This window comes from Sceloporus undulatus, chromosome 5 (genome assembly GCF_019175285.1).
Source record: "Sceloporus undulatus isolate JIND9_A2432 ecotype Alabama chromosome 5, SceUnd_v1.1, whole genome shotgun sequence".
In the NCBI taxonomy this organism is placed as follows: Eukaryota; Metazoa; Chordata; class Lepidosauria; order Squamata; family Phrynosomatidae; genus Sceloporus; species Sceloporus undulatus.
Genome location: NC_056526.1, coordinates 37,159,111 through 37,173,248, shown reverse-complemented (window position 1 = coordinate 37,173,248; position 14,138 = coordinate 37,159,111). Strand labels below are relative to the sequence as shown.

The 14,138-nt window shown below is 39.4% G+C and overlaps 1 protein-coding gene across 2 annotated transcripts in view; it reads right to left on the bottom strand.

The window, feature by feature from the left end:
• CACNA1I (calcium voltage-gated channel subunit alpha1 I) overlaps positions 1-14,138 on the bottom strand; it is a 412,300-nt gene that overhangs the window by 35,257 nt on the left and 362,905 nt on the right. For both annotated transcript variants that reach the window (XM_042468134.1, XM_042468135.1), the window contains exons 24-27: positions 12,826-12,915; positions 7,388-7,580; positions 4,096-4,247; positions 722-831 (exon numbers count right to left, since the gene is read on the bottom strand). In XM_042468134.1, coding sequence (XP_042324068.1) covers positions 722-831; positions 4,096-4,247; positions 7,388-7,580; positions 12,826-12,915 — 545 coding nt within the window. The remainder of the gene's footprint in view (positions 1-721; positions 832-4,095; positions 4,248-7,387; positions 7,581-12,825; positions 12,916-14,138) is intronic.

Here is a 14,138-nt window from a genome sequence, read left to right as displayed (position 1 = left end):
TCATTAAGGGCAACAAAGAAGTGAAGAGGAACAAATATACAACCAGTTGAACCAATTACCTAAAGCAGTGATTCCCAGACTTTGGCCCTGTGGGTGTTTTGGACTTCAAACTCCCAGAAGTCCTAGCTAGCTTGGCCAACAGTCAGGAATTCTGGGAGCTGAGTTCCAAAACATTTGGAGGACCAAGGTTTAGGAACCACTGACCTAGACAGATGGTGGGGTCTCTTTCTCTGGATGTCTTCTAAAAGAAGCTATAGAGATTCCTGCTGGCATGCTCTAACTGGAATTCTTCATCTGAGTAGTTGCACTCAGTGGCCAGTGAGTGAATTAGTATTTGACTCTGAACATCCATTAATCTAAGCACTACACTGTACCAACTTTGTGGTTTGAGAGTCTTTTTTTCCATCAAAGTCAAGAGTTATACACTTTTGCTTCTATTTCCTGCATTCAGAATTCTGCAATCAAAAGCAGTTTCCAAATGATTGGAATGTTTACATTACAATGTTTACATGGATTTCCCATCTAATCATTCATTTTAAAAACAGTATTGAAGAGCAGTTCTTCAATGTCAGCTGCAAAGGACAAACCTCTTAGACTTTAAATGTTCTTTAGAATACAGTAGTAGTTCAGTTTGCTTATGGAGTGCTATTTCTAAAACAGGATGGATCACCTATGATCCTCTGTGCCCCGCATAACATGACTCACAATCCTTCCTACTCACCTATCTTTGAAGAAGCGTCTCAGACCAAATGCCACAAGCTTCAGAACTGCCTCCAGCACAAAAACCGTAGTGAACATGTAGTTGCAGTATTTGAGGGCAGTCTCCAGAGACTATGAATAGAAGGAAAAGAGAACATTAATAACATCAAGCTCCCTGCCTGGCCTATGATTAATTAAAAATCAAGTGGATGAAGCTGTGGAAACTCACTATCTTTTTAATGTACAGTATAATCTTCTTCCCTGTGCTGATTTCCAGGAAACCCCATTTTAATATTTTGCAGCAGATGCCAAATATTCACAGCTCTAATTGGCTGGCCACACTCCCTCACACCTCACCCCCAAGTTGGAGTATAGTTGCTAAATAGCACTGATAGGCTATTCCTTGTGTCAATGACACCTTCCCACTACTCTGAGCAGTTTTTCCTATGGAGTCTCTCCTACTTAAAACACGGAACAAAATACTGAAATATCTTTGAACAGATAAATGTGCAAAGTGTTTGAGAGACAAAACAAACAATCAAATAAATAAGTTCCCACCACAAATGGAACATCTCAGTTGATGCACAAGTTGATGAAAAGACAAAGTCAGCATCTGATTTTGCAGGTGCACGAGCATAAGGAGTGAATCGACCAGGGTCTAGGTCTGTGGAGGATTTTGGGTAGAACTGTCCAGGTCAGTGCACTCCCTGATGTTACCAATGATGATGGTGGTGGTGGTACTGGTGAGTGCAGCTGCTGGTGGGTGCACCTGAATTCACCAACCCAATCAACTTAATTGTATCCCTACCAATCCTGTGGCTGGGCATGGCATAGCTGAACTAATGGGTTGTAATTCTTGTCAAGAACACTAGGTCCCAATATTTGCTTTGGGATACCACATGCTGGTGTTGATCCTAGGAGTGAAGGTCAGAAGTGAGCAGAGCTCACTTTGCAACAGAAAATTCACACACCTATTCCTCTTCTCAAGTAAATCTGCACACTAATTAAATCCTGGAATTCAAAGCTATTAACATCAAAGATTTGTTCTGTCATGTTCTATTTTTGTTGCTAGCTCTGATGCTATGTGAAAAAATAAATAAATTTATAGGAGCTGAAAGAAACCTTGAGGATATGGGAACTCAAGATATTTCATTTTGCAAAAACAAATGTGAATATGTGCACTTGCACATTTGTTTAGTATAATGACTTTGCAGTGTAAACTATACACAGTATAAGCTTAAAACCAGTTTCATAGGTCTTAGGTTCAGGTAAATGTGTACGCCATTGCAGCCCCAACAAATGGTTAAACATGAAACAGAAAAAGGAGCATGATTACAATAATTACAGAAGGAGATATTTACTATATGTACAAAGGAGAATGGATAGTCCTAAGAGACATTGTGGGCCTTATTCCCAATGTACAGGTATTCATTTTAGTGTAAAACAAAACATTCCTACAAAACAGAGTATAGTTCAGGAGATGATATTAAATACAGATGGCCTCTATTACTACTACAAATTATACAAAAAATTAGCCCATCACAAAGCTTCCTCCTATTCAGCTGAAAATGAGTCATACAGCATTCCTTGCCATAGTGTTACTGAGTTATTCTTCTGCTCTGAGCACCGTTCTCTGTGTCTCTAAATGAGTGTGGGTGGTATGAAGGGGGTCAGAACATCATTTTGCAGCATATCTGGCTTTAGCAGCATTGTAAGACAGCTTTCACCTTAACAACAGATCAGGAAATAAATGAAGCAGGGTTCTCCGCAGAGCGTGATCTGTTGCTGATAGCTTTGTTGATCTTTGCTGAACAGGCTGAGAATGAACTTCTCCATCGCATGTGTGGCATAATAGATGAAATAATCACCTGGGCAATGTTAACTAAACAATGTTAACTAATAGTTGGAGTATAATAGTACAGCATGGTCACCTGAGTTGCATTGCTTTAATACAAGGTATAAACAGTAAGAGGACCAATCAAATTTGCTTTTGAAGTTCAACAGAACTGCCACTTCAGATACTGGAAACTAATGACCTTGTCTAAAATGGCTCCTCAAAGACAGCAATTGCTGGAGGTAAGGATTTTCTGAACACAGAAAAGAGTGTGATTTTCTTATCATCCTTTTCCCATTCCAGGAAAAAAACGAAACACCTTCATTTCATGTTATATGTATTTACTCCAGAGAGCCAAAGGTTCAGTTGCTTAATGAAGCCTTTCCAATACATTTACATTGCATCCTTCTAGTTTAGGAGAACTGGAGAGATTAGATGCAGATCTCTCACACCATTTCCAACATCCACATGTGGAGATGAACCTTCATAGAACAACAGACAAATGGTGCATAACTAGCAGCAGACATGTTGGATCAAGGCATGTAAGCCTCAATCATCTTGTGACAAATTGTTAAAACACTAACATATTGTGCTAGCTGTCTCTGCATTTCTAAGGAGAAAAATGGAATGGATTTTTAAAGGCCTGCCAACTAATTTCTGCTGGCCTGGTATGATCATCCTTTTTATCAGCTCCTTTTAGAACTGCCCCACCCAGCAATATATATCATTTTTCAATAGACAAGAGTGAAAAAAATAATAATGGAAGTGTCTCTAGTGAACAATATAATGGTCAGATTAAGGATGGACGAACCTATCCATTTTGGTTTTGCTTGATTTTTCATGTTTCCAGGAGTTTGCATTACCTCATTTCTGCACCAGTGTGACATTTTTGTATGTTATCCTCCTAATATATACATTTTTATATGCATTCATGTCAAACATATTTTTCTAAGCTATTTCTCTAAAGGTAATGCCTTTTTGTACATTATTTTCCTAATATAAATATTTGCTACAATTATTTCCTATAATTTAAACATTTTTGTATTGAGTCTTTGTTTGGATAACTATATTGCAAAATTTGGGAAAGCAGAAATATTTAATTATAACTGTGTTTCAGTTTGCATTATGGTTTCAGATAAGTCTGTATAATAATAATAATAATAATTTATATTTTCCCGCCTCTCCCAGATGGATCGAGGCGGGATTACAGTCCACTAAAATACATACATCAATACCTAAAATATGTATAAAAGCACATCAAGAAAATTAATAACAATTAATAACAATCCAAACAATTGTGTGCACATACATATGTGTGTATTTCCATTTTATATAAGGGACACCATTTTACTATGCCATTGTATTTACTGGGACTTGAGCATCCACAGATTTTGGTATTCTCAGGGGGTCTTGGAACCAAACCCCAGCAGATACCCAAGGCCCACTGTATCAGCAATTTGTCTATTTGTTTATTTATTTATTTTGCAGGATGAAATTCTTTACTTTGCAAAGGAAAGGAAAGAAGGAAAAAGGAGAGGATTCTGTCCCTTGAACTCACTCACCATTGGTTGGTTGTAGTGCTCCAGAGACATGGTGACAACGTTGAGGCAAATGATGAAGGTGATGAAGATATCCAAGTAGTGGCTGGTGCAGACCGAATGGATGAGAAGGCGAACAGAGCAATAGGTGGCATAATACGGCAAGCGCTGTGCCTCTTCAGTGGGAGTGCAGGAAAAGGAAAGGAAAGAGAATGAAGGAAGGATGTGGGGACAAGGAGGAAAAAGACAAAAGAAGAAACAGAGCACCATGGGAAAAGATATAATAAAAAGAAACAGAAGGAAGGGGGAAAATACAGATATGAAAGTGAGTAAAAGGAAAAAACAAGAGGTGAGAGTGACAGAAAACATCTGTTAGTCTCCTGTTTGTGGAAATGATACTAAACCAGCATTTCATCAACCAAAAAATTAAACTTACAAATTATAATGGGTAGCAAACCCGAGCAGAAGAGGAAAATCTGAAGGAAGTAGAAGATGGGAGAGCACCATGGTTTCAGGGCAAAATGCATTAAAAGGGGGGTTTAACGAGAAAATGGGAGAAGGGGTGTAAGTGAGGGAACAATGGGGTCAGTTAAGGTTATAGGTTCATGCTTGGAGTGTTTCTATACTGCATAATTATAATAGTTTGATATCACTTTAACTGCCATGGTTCAATCTGATGGAATCCTGTGATATGTAGTTTGGTTGTGAGACACTTAGGCTGAATCCACACCTATAAAATAATCCAGGTCCAGTGTAAAGTATTCTGCCCTGTAATTGCCACACCCACCCATAATAAGCCATGGCTGATAAAGCAAAGATGATATATTTGATTTAATATTAAATCTGAACAAGATAAAGTACAATTATGATTTAGATGGGCGATAAAATATTTTTTGACTATGTTCATAAAATGAAAAAATTCTATATCTTAACTGACATGTATATCTTTATTTCTTATAGTGAGATAAGAGAAGAAAATAAATTAATGTAAATTGAATCATAGCCGGAAAAAATGTTTAACAATTATAAGGAGCTTTTTTATTTTACTTTGAAGAAGGTATTTACAGTTATCTGGGAAGTAATGCTTGTAATTATGGTGTATTGTTTGTGTTTTTGTACATGTATGTTTATATGGTTTTTTAAATTACGTGACATTGTCAATGTGTAATAAATTCAATAAAAAATATTTTAAAAAAGCTATAAGGCAGATTCAAATTGTATTGATAGCCACACATTTCCCTTGTCTGAATTCAAATTAGTACAAGTCCTTACAAATTGGTACAAGGTGGCTGCACTTTCTTTTCTTTCCCAGCATGAATAAATCTATCAACCAATAGCCTTTCTTGCTTTCCTGTGAATCTTACATTCTTGCATATTGCATTCTTACAGGATGGTTCCCCCATCCATTCTCCTTTGTATCTCCCTGTTTTGTCATGAGTGAGTAAGATAATTTTAAATCTCTGTCCCCCCCTCTCTCAGACACACACACAAAAATAACCACACTTTTAGAATTTGCAGTTCAATAATGTGAAGTGCCTTTTAAATCTGGCAGCTAATCCTTATCACTGCTCTGATGATATTAATGGTGTTAGGCCAGTTTAGAAACACTAGCTATGGAGGAATGCCAGCTCAGGGCCACCTACCATAGCCTCACATGCACACATCTTCCTTCTTCCAAGAAACTACATCATTTCTCTTTCCCAACCTACTGGCAGTGAGCCTGTCACAAGGAAGCACCACTGTATCTGTTCAGCTGGAGGCAAGCAGGAGAAAGGGAAGCAAGGTAGGGAGGAGAGGCCAGGATTTAGAGGAGACAACTTTGGTTCAAGGAAGCAGGTGCTCACATCTGTTTCTTCTGCCTATATATATATATATATATATATATATATATATATAATCTGTGCACTCTTCCATCAGCCTTCAGAGAGAGAAAGAGAGTACAGTGGGCCCACCACACTTGCTGGGATTAGGGGTGAAGGACCCTCGTGAAAGTGGGAAAACCGCAAACAAAGAAACCACAATTTTTAAACATGAGATAAAACTTCTCCATGAAGCTCTCGGTCCTCCTGATCAGCTCTATGGTCAACATCTACCAGAAGCTGACCACAGAATTGCACTGAAGGACTCACAAATACCCAGAAAAGTGTTCGTTTGAGGAATCTCTAGGTCTCACAGCATGACTTCTGGTGGATGTTGAGATTCTGGAGGGATGACTCTGTGTGTGTGTGTGTGTGTGTGTGTGTGTGTGTGTGATCACATCCCTGTTTCCTGCCCCTTTCCTGCTTTGTTCCTTTTGTTTCTATTATCACAAGCTAAGAAGTGAAATTGACAAGGGGTTCGTGCCTCAACCTGCGCTCCCACTTCCCTCCCAATCTGACCATTTAACCACCCACCTACCCACCCATTCCTCCCGCAGTCCCCTCACCACTGATCATTACATGTGTGTCAGGTCCATGCTGATCAAGGGACCTGACACACATGTAAAAAAACCCCAAATAGTTTATTCTTAGAACTGCTGAATAAAAAGCAAAATTTTTAAAAATTGTGTTAAAGCTTTAAAAAGGTGAAAATGGTGTATGTCATGTGTTCCAACAGCACTGGAGTTGAGGTAGGTATGGATTTTTTTGCTAGTGTGCACCCAGCCTTAGAATTCTCTAGTGCATCCTCTTGAATTACAGAATTAGAACTATCTGGCAGGGAATTCTAAGTGCTTCATCAAACTACAAATCCCAGGATACCATAGGTTGAGGCCACGACAGTTAAAGAGGCCTAGGAATACTATAACTGCACAATGCAAATGCAACCTTGGTGTTTCTCTCATTCTTAAAACATACACACATAGATACACACAGATACAAACTGAGGCACTCCAAGGCTTCCTTTGAACAGGAGTCTTGAAGAAGTTATTGGAACACCAAGGCTTGGTGGAAGATTGAAACTTCTTTCCTTTCTTCTTTCTTTGTTTCTTTTTTTTTTCTGGGTTGCATTTAATTAGAGGGGAACATGACAGCTACTAATATTACAATTATTTAGGAAAGCTCCTGGAAAGATTTGAAAAGGAAACAAACAGTGCATTCTTTGGAGTTCAGAGTTGAAGAAGAACTACAAACTGAATAAAGCATCTGGTTGTACTTCTTCAATGATTTAATCTATCCAGAGGTGAAGAGTCCTGAGTTCTTAGGCCCATCTATGCATTGTGTTGATCAGGGGTTTTTTGGGGGGCGGTGGCGGGGGGTTTAGGAAGAAAGAAGAGGAGAAGGTTTTTCTCAGAAAACCTCAACATATGAACCAACCAAACATTTAGGCTGTTCCTTACTCCTGCGCTTCTTCTCCAGGCGCCTCAAGCGCTTCTCCTCACGTCGCCGGGCCTCCTCTGCCTCCTGATGCTGACGGCATTTGTGGAAGTTTTCTACCACCACCCCCACAAACATGTTGAGCACGAAGAAGCTGACGATGAGCAAGAAAGAGATGAAGTAAAGGAGCATCCAAGGGTTGTTGTTGGTCACTGGCTGGATTTTTAAAAACAATTTTTGGAAAAAGCAAAAGAAGAAGAAGAAAAGGTCATTAGAATGTAGAATATTACAGAAGGGATTATGACAAGTTAAACACTAAAAGGATGGCATTGCTTTTGGACAACAGACATTTGGGAGAAGAAGGAAGATAATCTGAATGTATGACTGTGGTTATATATTTAAGATTGTGAGGCTACTGTAGAGGAGAAGATGAATCCCAGTATGGATTTTTCAAAAGATTTTATTTCCCAGATGAACCCAGAATTTGTGACTGACATGATAAATGGGAACTGCTGTGAAAGAGACACTGAGTTTCAGCATATATCCCCCCCCCCCCAAAGAAGAAGCATTATTCTACAAATTTGTGGAATAAAGCTTTGATTTATACACCCTGAGACTTGGGCTGCGCCAACAATGCAGAATTAATGCAGTTTCATGGGTCCATCCTATGAAATCTTGGGATAGGTAGTTTGTTGTGGAACCAGAGTGCTCTGACAGAGAAGGCTAAATATCTCACAAAACTACAAATCTCAGAATTCCATAGCATTGAGCCATGGCAATTAAAGTGGGGTCAAACTACATTAATTCTGCAGTGCAGATGCAGACGCACTCTCCCCTTCAGATCAGCTTAACTGGAACTGTTTATGAAGACCAATTTCACAGAAATGGCGCAAGTTAAATCCTCCCTCCAATCTAATAGCAGGGAACCATAGTGATAACTCCCTGGGAAGGGTTTTTTCAAGTAGGGCTACAACTCCTCTTTTTTCCCAAACAACAAAGGTACTTTAATTAGTAACATGTACTCTTTTGTCACAGCTTTTTACTGAATACAAAAGCAACTAAAGAGCCAGAAGAGGGTAATGATTAAATGCATGGCTGAACATTGGGGAGGGGGGGGAGAACTTCTTGCCTCAATGGGAGGCTACAGGCAAGCAACTTTTCCTCATTCTCAGCTCTAAGTAGCCATCTGTAATATAGGGATAATAACACTGGCATGTTGTGCAGGATTGTTGTATGGCTTATGGAAAATCTATGTGAAATACTTTGAAAAATAAAAATAATTAGTCCATCTATTTTTGCCTCCCTTCACTCCAGTCCAAATTTCAAAAACTGCCAGATACATGAGACTGTTTCACAATTCTAAAATGGGTGATTTCTTTCCCACATTATGAACTCAGTTTTTTTTTTTAAAAAAATACAGGAATCTAGAATCTGAATTTACGAAACCCCTTAACATAAAGTCCAATCAAGATATTCATTCTGTGTGACTGCGTGTGTGGAGTGTGTGTGACATTACTATTTAGATTGCTAGGAATGCTAATCTTGGTAGCTGGGATACAGGAATAATAATTACAGTATCAGAGAAGTGAAGGATAATTACAATAATTCTCTAGAGAACTCAGTTAGCAATGTATACACAAAGAATTAATATTCAATCACCATTATCAGGCATTATCTGGCAAAAGGACAATTAAATATCAGAAATTAGAACAGGGATAATACAGGCACAGAACAAAGAGGAAAGATTTTGAGGTTCTGTGCTTGGGAAATGTCCTGTCTGAGAGGCCAAAAACTGCTTCTGCATGGTAAATAAAGCTACAGAAACCTTAAGGATCTCCTAGATGATTATTTTTAAAGTACCAAACCCCTTTTGGTGTTTAAAAGTTCTTCTTGCACTATATGTGTGGTAGAATTAATATTGTGCCACAAGCCTGAAACCTTATTCTGTGCATTAGAAAAAGGAAGCATGCTTGCTGGCAGATGGGAAGGCGATAGCCATATTTTTGCCAGAACATTTAACAAACTTCATGGAGATGAGCATCCCAATGGTAAGGGAAGACTGTAGACCCCACAAAAGGACAGCAACATGATGATGTAGTGGTTTGAGCGCTGGACTATAACTCTGGAGAGAAGAGTTCAAATCACTGCTTGGCTACAGGAAACCCACTGGGTGACCTTGAGTACTGTAAGTCACACATTCTCAGTCTCAGAGGATGGCAATGGCTAAACCTCTCTGAAAAAACTTGTCATGAAAACCTCATGATATACTTGTCATAGAGTTGCCATAAATTAGAAACAATTTGAAGGCACACAACAACAACAACAACAACAACAACAACAACAACAACAACAATGTTAGTAAAACTATGGCAGACTGTTGCAAAGTAAGGGAGTTTAAAAAAAAACGAAACCCGCAGGAGCATTTCTGCATATGAATAGCAGGGGAACTTGTTGTCTCTAAAAACTTAACCTAAACTGAAATGTATTAAAAAACCCACAAGCAGAGGCACCATTATTGGGGAGAAGTGCATGAAGATGCCATAGTCACTATCAACAGATACCAGTGATATCCCTGTAAGTACTGTCCACATAGCAATTGTTAAGGATTATCATACCAGGGCCAATAGCACAACAATCGTGCTATTTGAACATAACAGAAGCATAGCGCTATAGCAATCTATATTTTTACACAGTTACGCAATCGCATAACAATGATGAGATAATAATGAGAGATGCAAGTGCGTTCTGCATACATAGATTCTTGTAGCATTATTGCAGCATTATTGAGTGTTTCACACATATGCTGTTTTGTGGTGACTGCACATGTCTGAAAAGCATGGTTACATCCCAAACATAACAAGACTAGATAAGGTAATTGTTACATGGATTTGAAATTGGTTGACTGGCCCAACCCAAAGGGTGCTCAACAATAGCTCCCTTTCATCCTGGAGAGAAGTGACCAGTGGGGTCCCACAGGGGTCTGTCCTGGGGCCAGTGCTACTCAACATCTTCATCAATGACTTGGATGACAGAATTGGGGGCATACTCATCAAATTTGCAGATGACACCAAATTAGGAGGAATAGCTAATCCTCCAGAGGACAGGATCAACATTTAAAATGACCTGAATAGACTAGAAAGCTGGGCCAAAGCTAACAAAATGAATTTCAGCACGGAGAAATGTAAGGTACTGCACTTAAGGCAGAAAAATAAAATGCACAGATATAGGATGGGGGACACCTGGTTGAACGAGACTACATGTGAAAGTGATCTAGGAGTCCAAGTAGACCACAAGTTGAACATGAGTCAACAGTGCGATGCGGCAGCTAAAAAGGCCAATGCTATTTTAGGCTGCATCAATAAAAATATAGTGTCTAGATCAAGATAAGTAACCGTGCCACTCTATTCTGCTTTGGTAAGGGCCTACCTGGAATACTGTGTCCAGTTCTGGGCACCACAATTCAAAAAGGACATTGAGAAACTAGAGCATGTCCAAAGGAGGGCGACTAAAATGGTGAAGGGTCTGGAAACCATGTCCTATGAGGAATGACTTAAGGAGCTGGGGATGTTTAGCCTGGAGAAAAGAAGGTTAAGAAGGTATATGATAGCCCTGTTTAAATATTTGAAGGGATGTCATATTTAGGAGGGAGCTACAGGAAAAGAGATTCCACCTCAACATTAGGAGGAACTTCCTGACAGTAAGGGCTGTTCGGCAGTGGAACACATTCCCTCGGAGTGTGGTAGAGTCTCCTTCTTTGGAGGTCTTTAAGCAGAGGCTGGATGGCTATCTGTTGGATATGCTTTGACTGAGATTTCCTGCATGGCAAGGAGTTGGACTGGATGGCCCCTGTGGTCTCTTCCAACTCTACGATTCTATGATTCTATGATTCTAAGACAAAATTGATAAAATTGATATATTTCAGAACATTATATTTATACAGTTCAAAGAAAACCATGCTCTACACCTTGAAATAACATAGAAACGCAGTCCAAAACCAATCCTAGCAATGAAAATGAATTGCATGTAAATGCACTCAGGGAAAAGGTCCCAGATTGCTTCACATTAGCACGAATGGTTATTGGCTTCCGCATCTGCATGATAGCGCAAATGAAGCTACAGTATCTGGATTTCCTGTGAATAAGAAGTTACAGGAGCAGTCCAGGTTGTTAACAGGAAAAGTACGGGATGTGCACAATGTCGTGTAAAAATCTTCACATGATCGCGCAGTCATGACAGGAGCATTCCGCTTTTCGCCCGTTTCTTATCCCCATGTGATAATCTCCGTAGTTAGAGATGAGGGGAACACTTGAACAGAGGTGCTCACAAAAGCTAGAACTTTTCTAGATTGAGCCATGGAGCACCCATGCATTCCTAAGTATAGTGCATGTGTTGTTCTGTGTTGGGACGTGGTAGGCTTGCCCTTTTCCAGGTTCAAAATATCACAGGTTAAGTGATGGACAAATATGTCCACAGCAACAGCAACACCTTGAGGAATGATGTCCCAAACCTCCATCCCTCTTAACAACTGAGAACACAATTGTGTATTTATTGCACAGCAGAAAGTCCTCAGAATGGGATGTCTTGTAAACACACAAGCATCTCTCTATAGTTACACTTGTAGTTCTTCAAGTTCACAATGTGCCTCCGTGTAGCTCATTGCCCACCTATTCCTCTTATTTAAAAAAAATTGTTCATATATTCTGGACATTCTTAGAAGTCACTGTAAAGATATGCCCCAAATGGCTCTCTCCAAAGGACTGACAAGACCAGATGAAACCATTCTGCTTTATCAAGAGAACAAGGAGGGATCACAGCGTGGGTGTAATACATCATCAACGCTGTTTGGTCTTGTGCGATTGCCATCTGCATTAGGAAGTGATCTTGCATTATTAAAGTGAACAGGAAAAGCAGCAGATTTTAGCTGCCAGCAATGAAAAACCATGCTGATGGGGAAATTACAGCAAGTGATTATGAATCCAAAGAACATGCCATTGTGCCTGAAGGACATACTGTACCACTGCAAAGGTATTATGGGATAAATAAGAAAGCTATGATCATCGGCATATTTCAAAAAATATTCTTTGCAAATCAAGGAAACATGGAAATACCATGTTTCCTTGTTTTACAAAGAATATTTAGTTAATCTAAAATTGGCTTCCAGAAAGATATTCCACTTTTGCACAAAGAAGAGAAGATAGCTATTTAATCCACAGAAAATTGGGAAGGTGACAGGGAACCAAAGGGCAGTCTAGCATTTTCTTTCTGGGTACCATATACTTCCCAGTTCAGTTGTAAAAGCAATCAGAACAATTAATCCAAACCATGTAATACTCTGTCTGGAACTTCTCAGCACTTGGAGAGAACACAATAATAAAATAAATATCTGCCATCAGTGGCTCATCCAGTCACAATCCACTTCAAAGGGTACAGGAATGATCAAGGTGGGAAGGAACATCTGTACCTGCTGGTCAACAGCCACAGCATCCAGACCATTGTACATAATGTTGACCCAGCCATCCTTGGAAGCCAGAACAAAGAGTGACATCAAAGCCTGGAACACATGGAAATGCATTGGTCATTTTAGATGAGTTTTTTGACTGGTTAACATTTAAAGTATACAATTTTTAAAAAGAGAAACCATCCCTCCTCTGTTCCAAAACCCTGCTAAAGCTGACCAGGAAGGGATGACAGGAGAGAGAGGGTAAAGAATTTGCCTGATAAAGGTGAGAGAGATTGAGACAGATGGAAGAACTGCCAGACAGCTGATTTCTGAGAAATTCTTCCCCAGAGAAACACCAGATCATCTCAATCAGGTTGCTGAATTCTAAAACAATAAATTGTGATATACACCACCTTGGTTTGCTAAAATGCTACAAATCTACCAAATCCAAAGGAATGCACAAAAAGGAAACTGATGAAAAACACCAGAGGAACATATGACACACACCTGATTTATATCTTTAAAAAAACTGTCTCCTTTTATTATTGCTTCTAAATATTTCTCTGCCAATTCTTGTTTTCCCATTTCCTACTCTGTGTAAAAGTTGACAATTTGAAGATAATCCATAGAGAGCTTAGAAGATCTCGAGAGCCAGTGTATCGTTGGAGCATGACTCTGGGGACCAGGATTTGATTCCCAGCTTGGCCATGAAACCCACTGAGTGACTTTGGGCAAGTCACATGCTGTCAACCTCAGGGGATGGTAAACCCCATCTGAACAAATCTTGCCAAGAAAATTTTGTGATAGGCTCACCTTAGGCTTACCATAAGCAGGGCCGGCTCTAGGTATTTGGCCACCCTAGGCAAGAAATATTTTGGCACCCTTCTACGCATGCGGAAGCCGGATGATGTACCATGTGACTGTACCCGGACACAGAGGGGCACACATTTATGTTTTGGCGGTTGTACAAAGAAACCATCATACAGTAGCTTGCTTTTAAATTGCTTGCTGTAATGTGTTTTCACTTTAATATTGTTTAATTATGCAAAAATTATACAAAAAAGCCGCAAAGCTGCCCCTAAATTTTGTCACTCTAGGTGGCTGCCTAGTTCACCTATATGGATGAGCTGGCCCTGCCATAAGTGAGAAATTACTTGAGAACACACTACAACAACATTAGAAGACCCTACTCCAGGAACTGTGGGAGAAGAATGTGTGAGGACTGTGCAGAATAAATACAGAGTAGATCATGAATTTCAACTGATTTTCCTTTGATGCAAACGAGGGACTAAGCTAGAATAATTTAATCAGAAATGTAAAGCATCCCACATGAA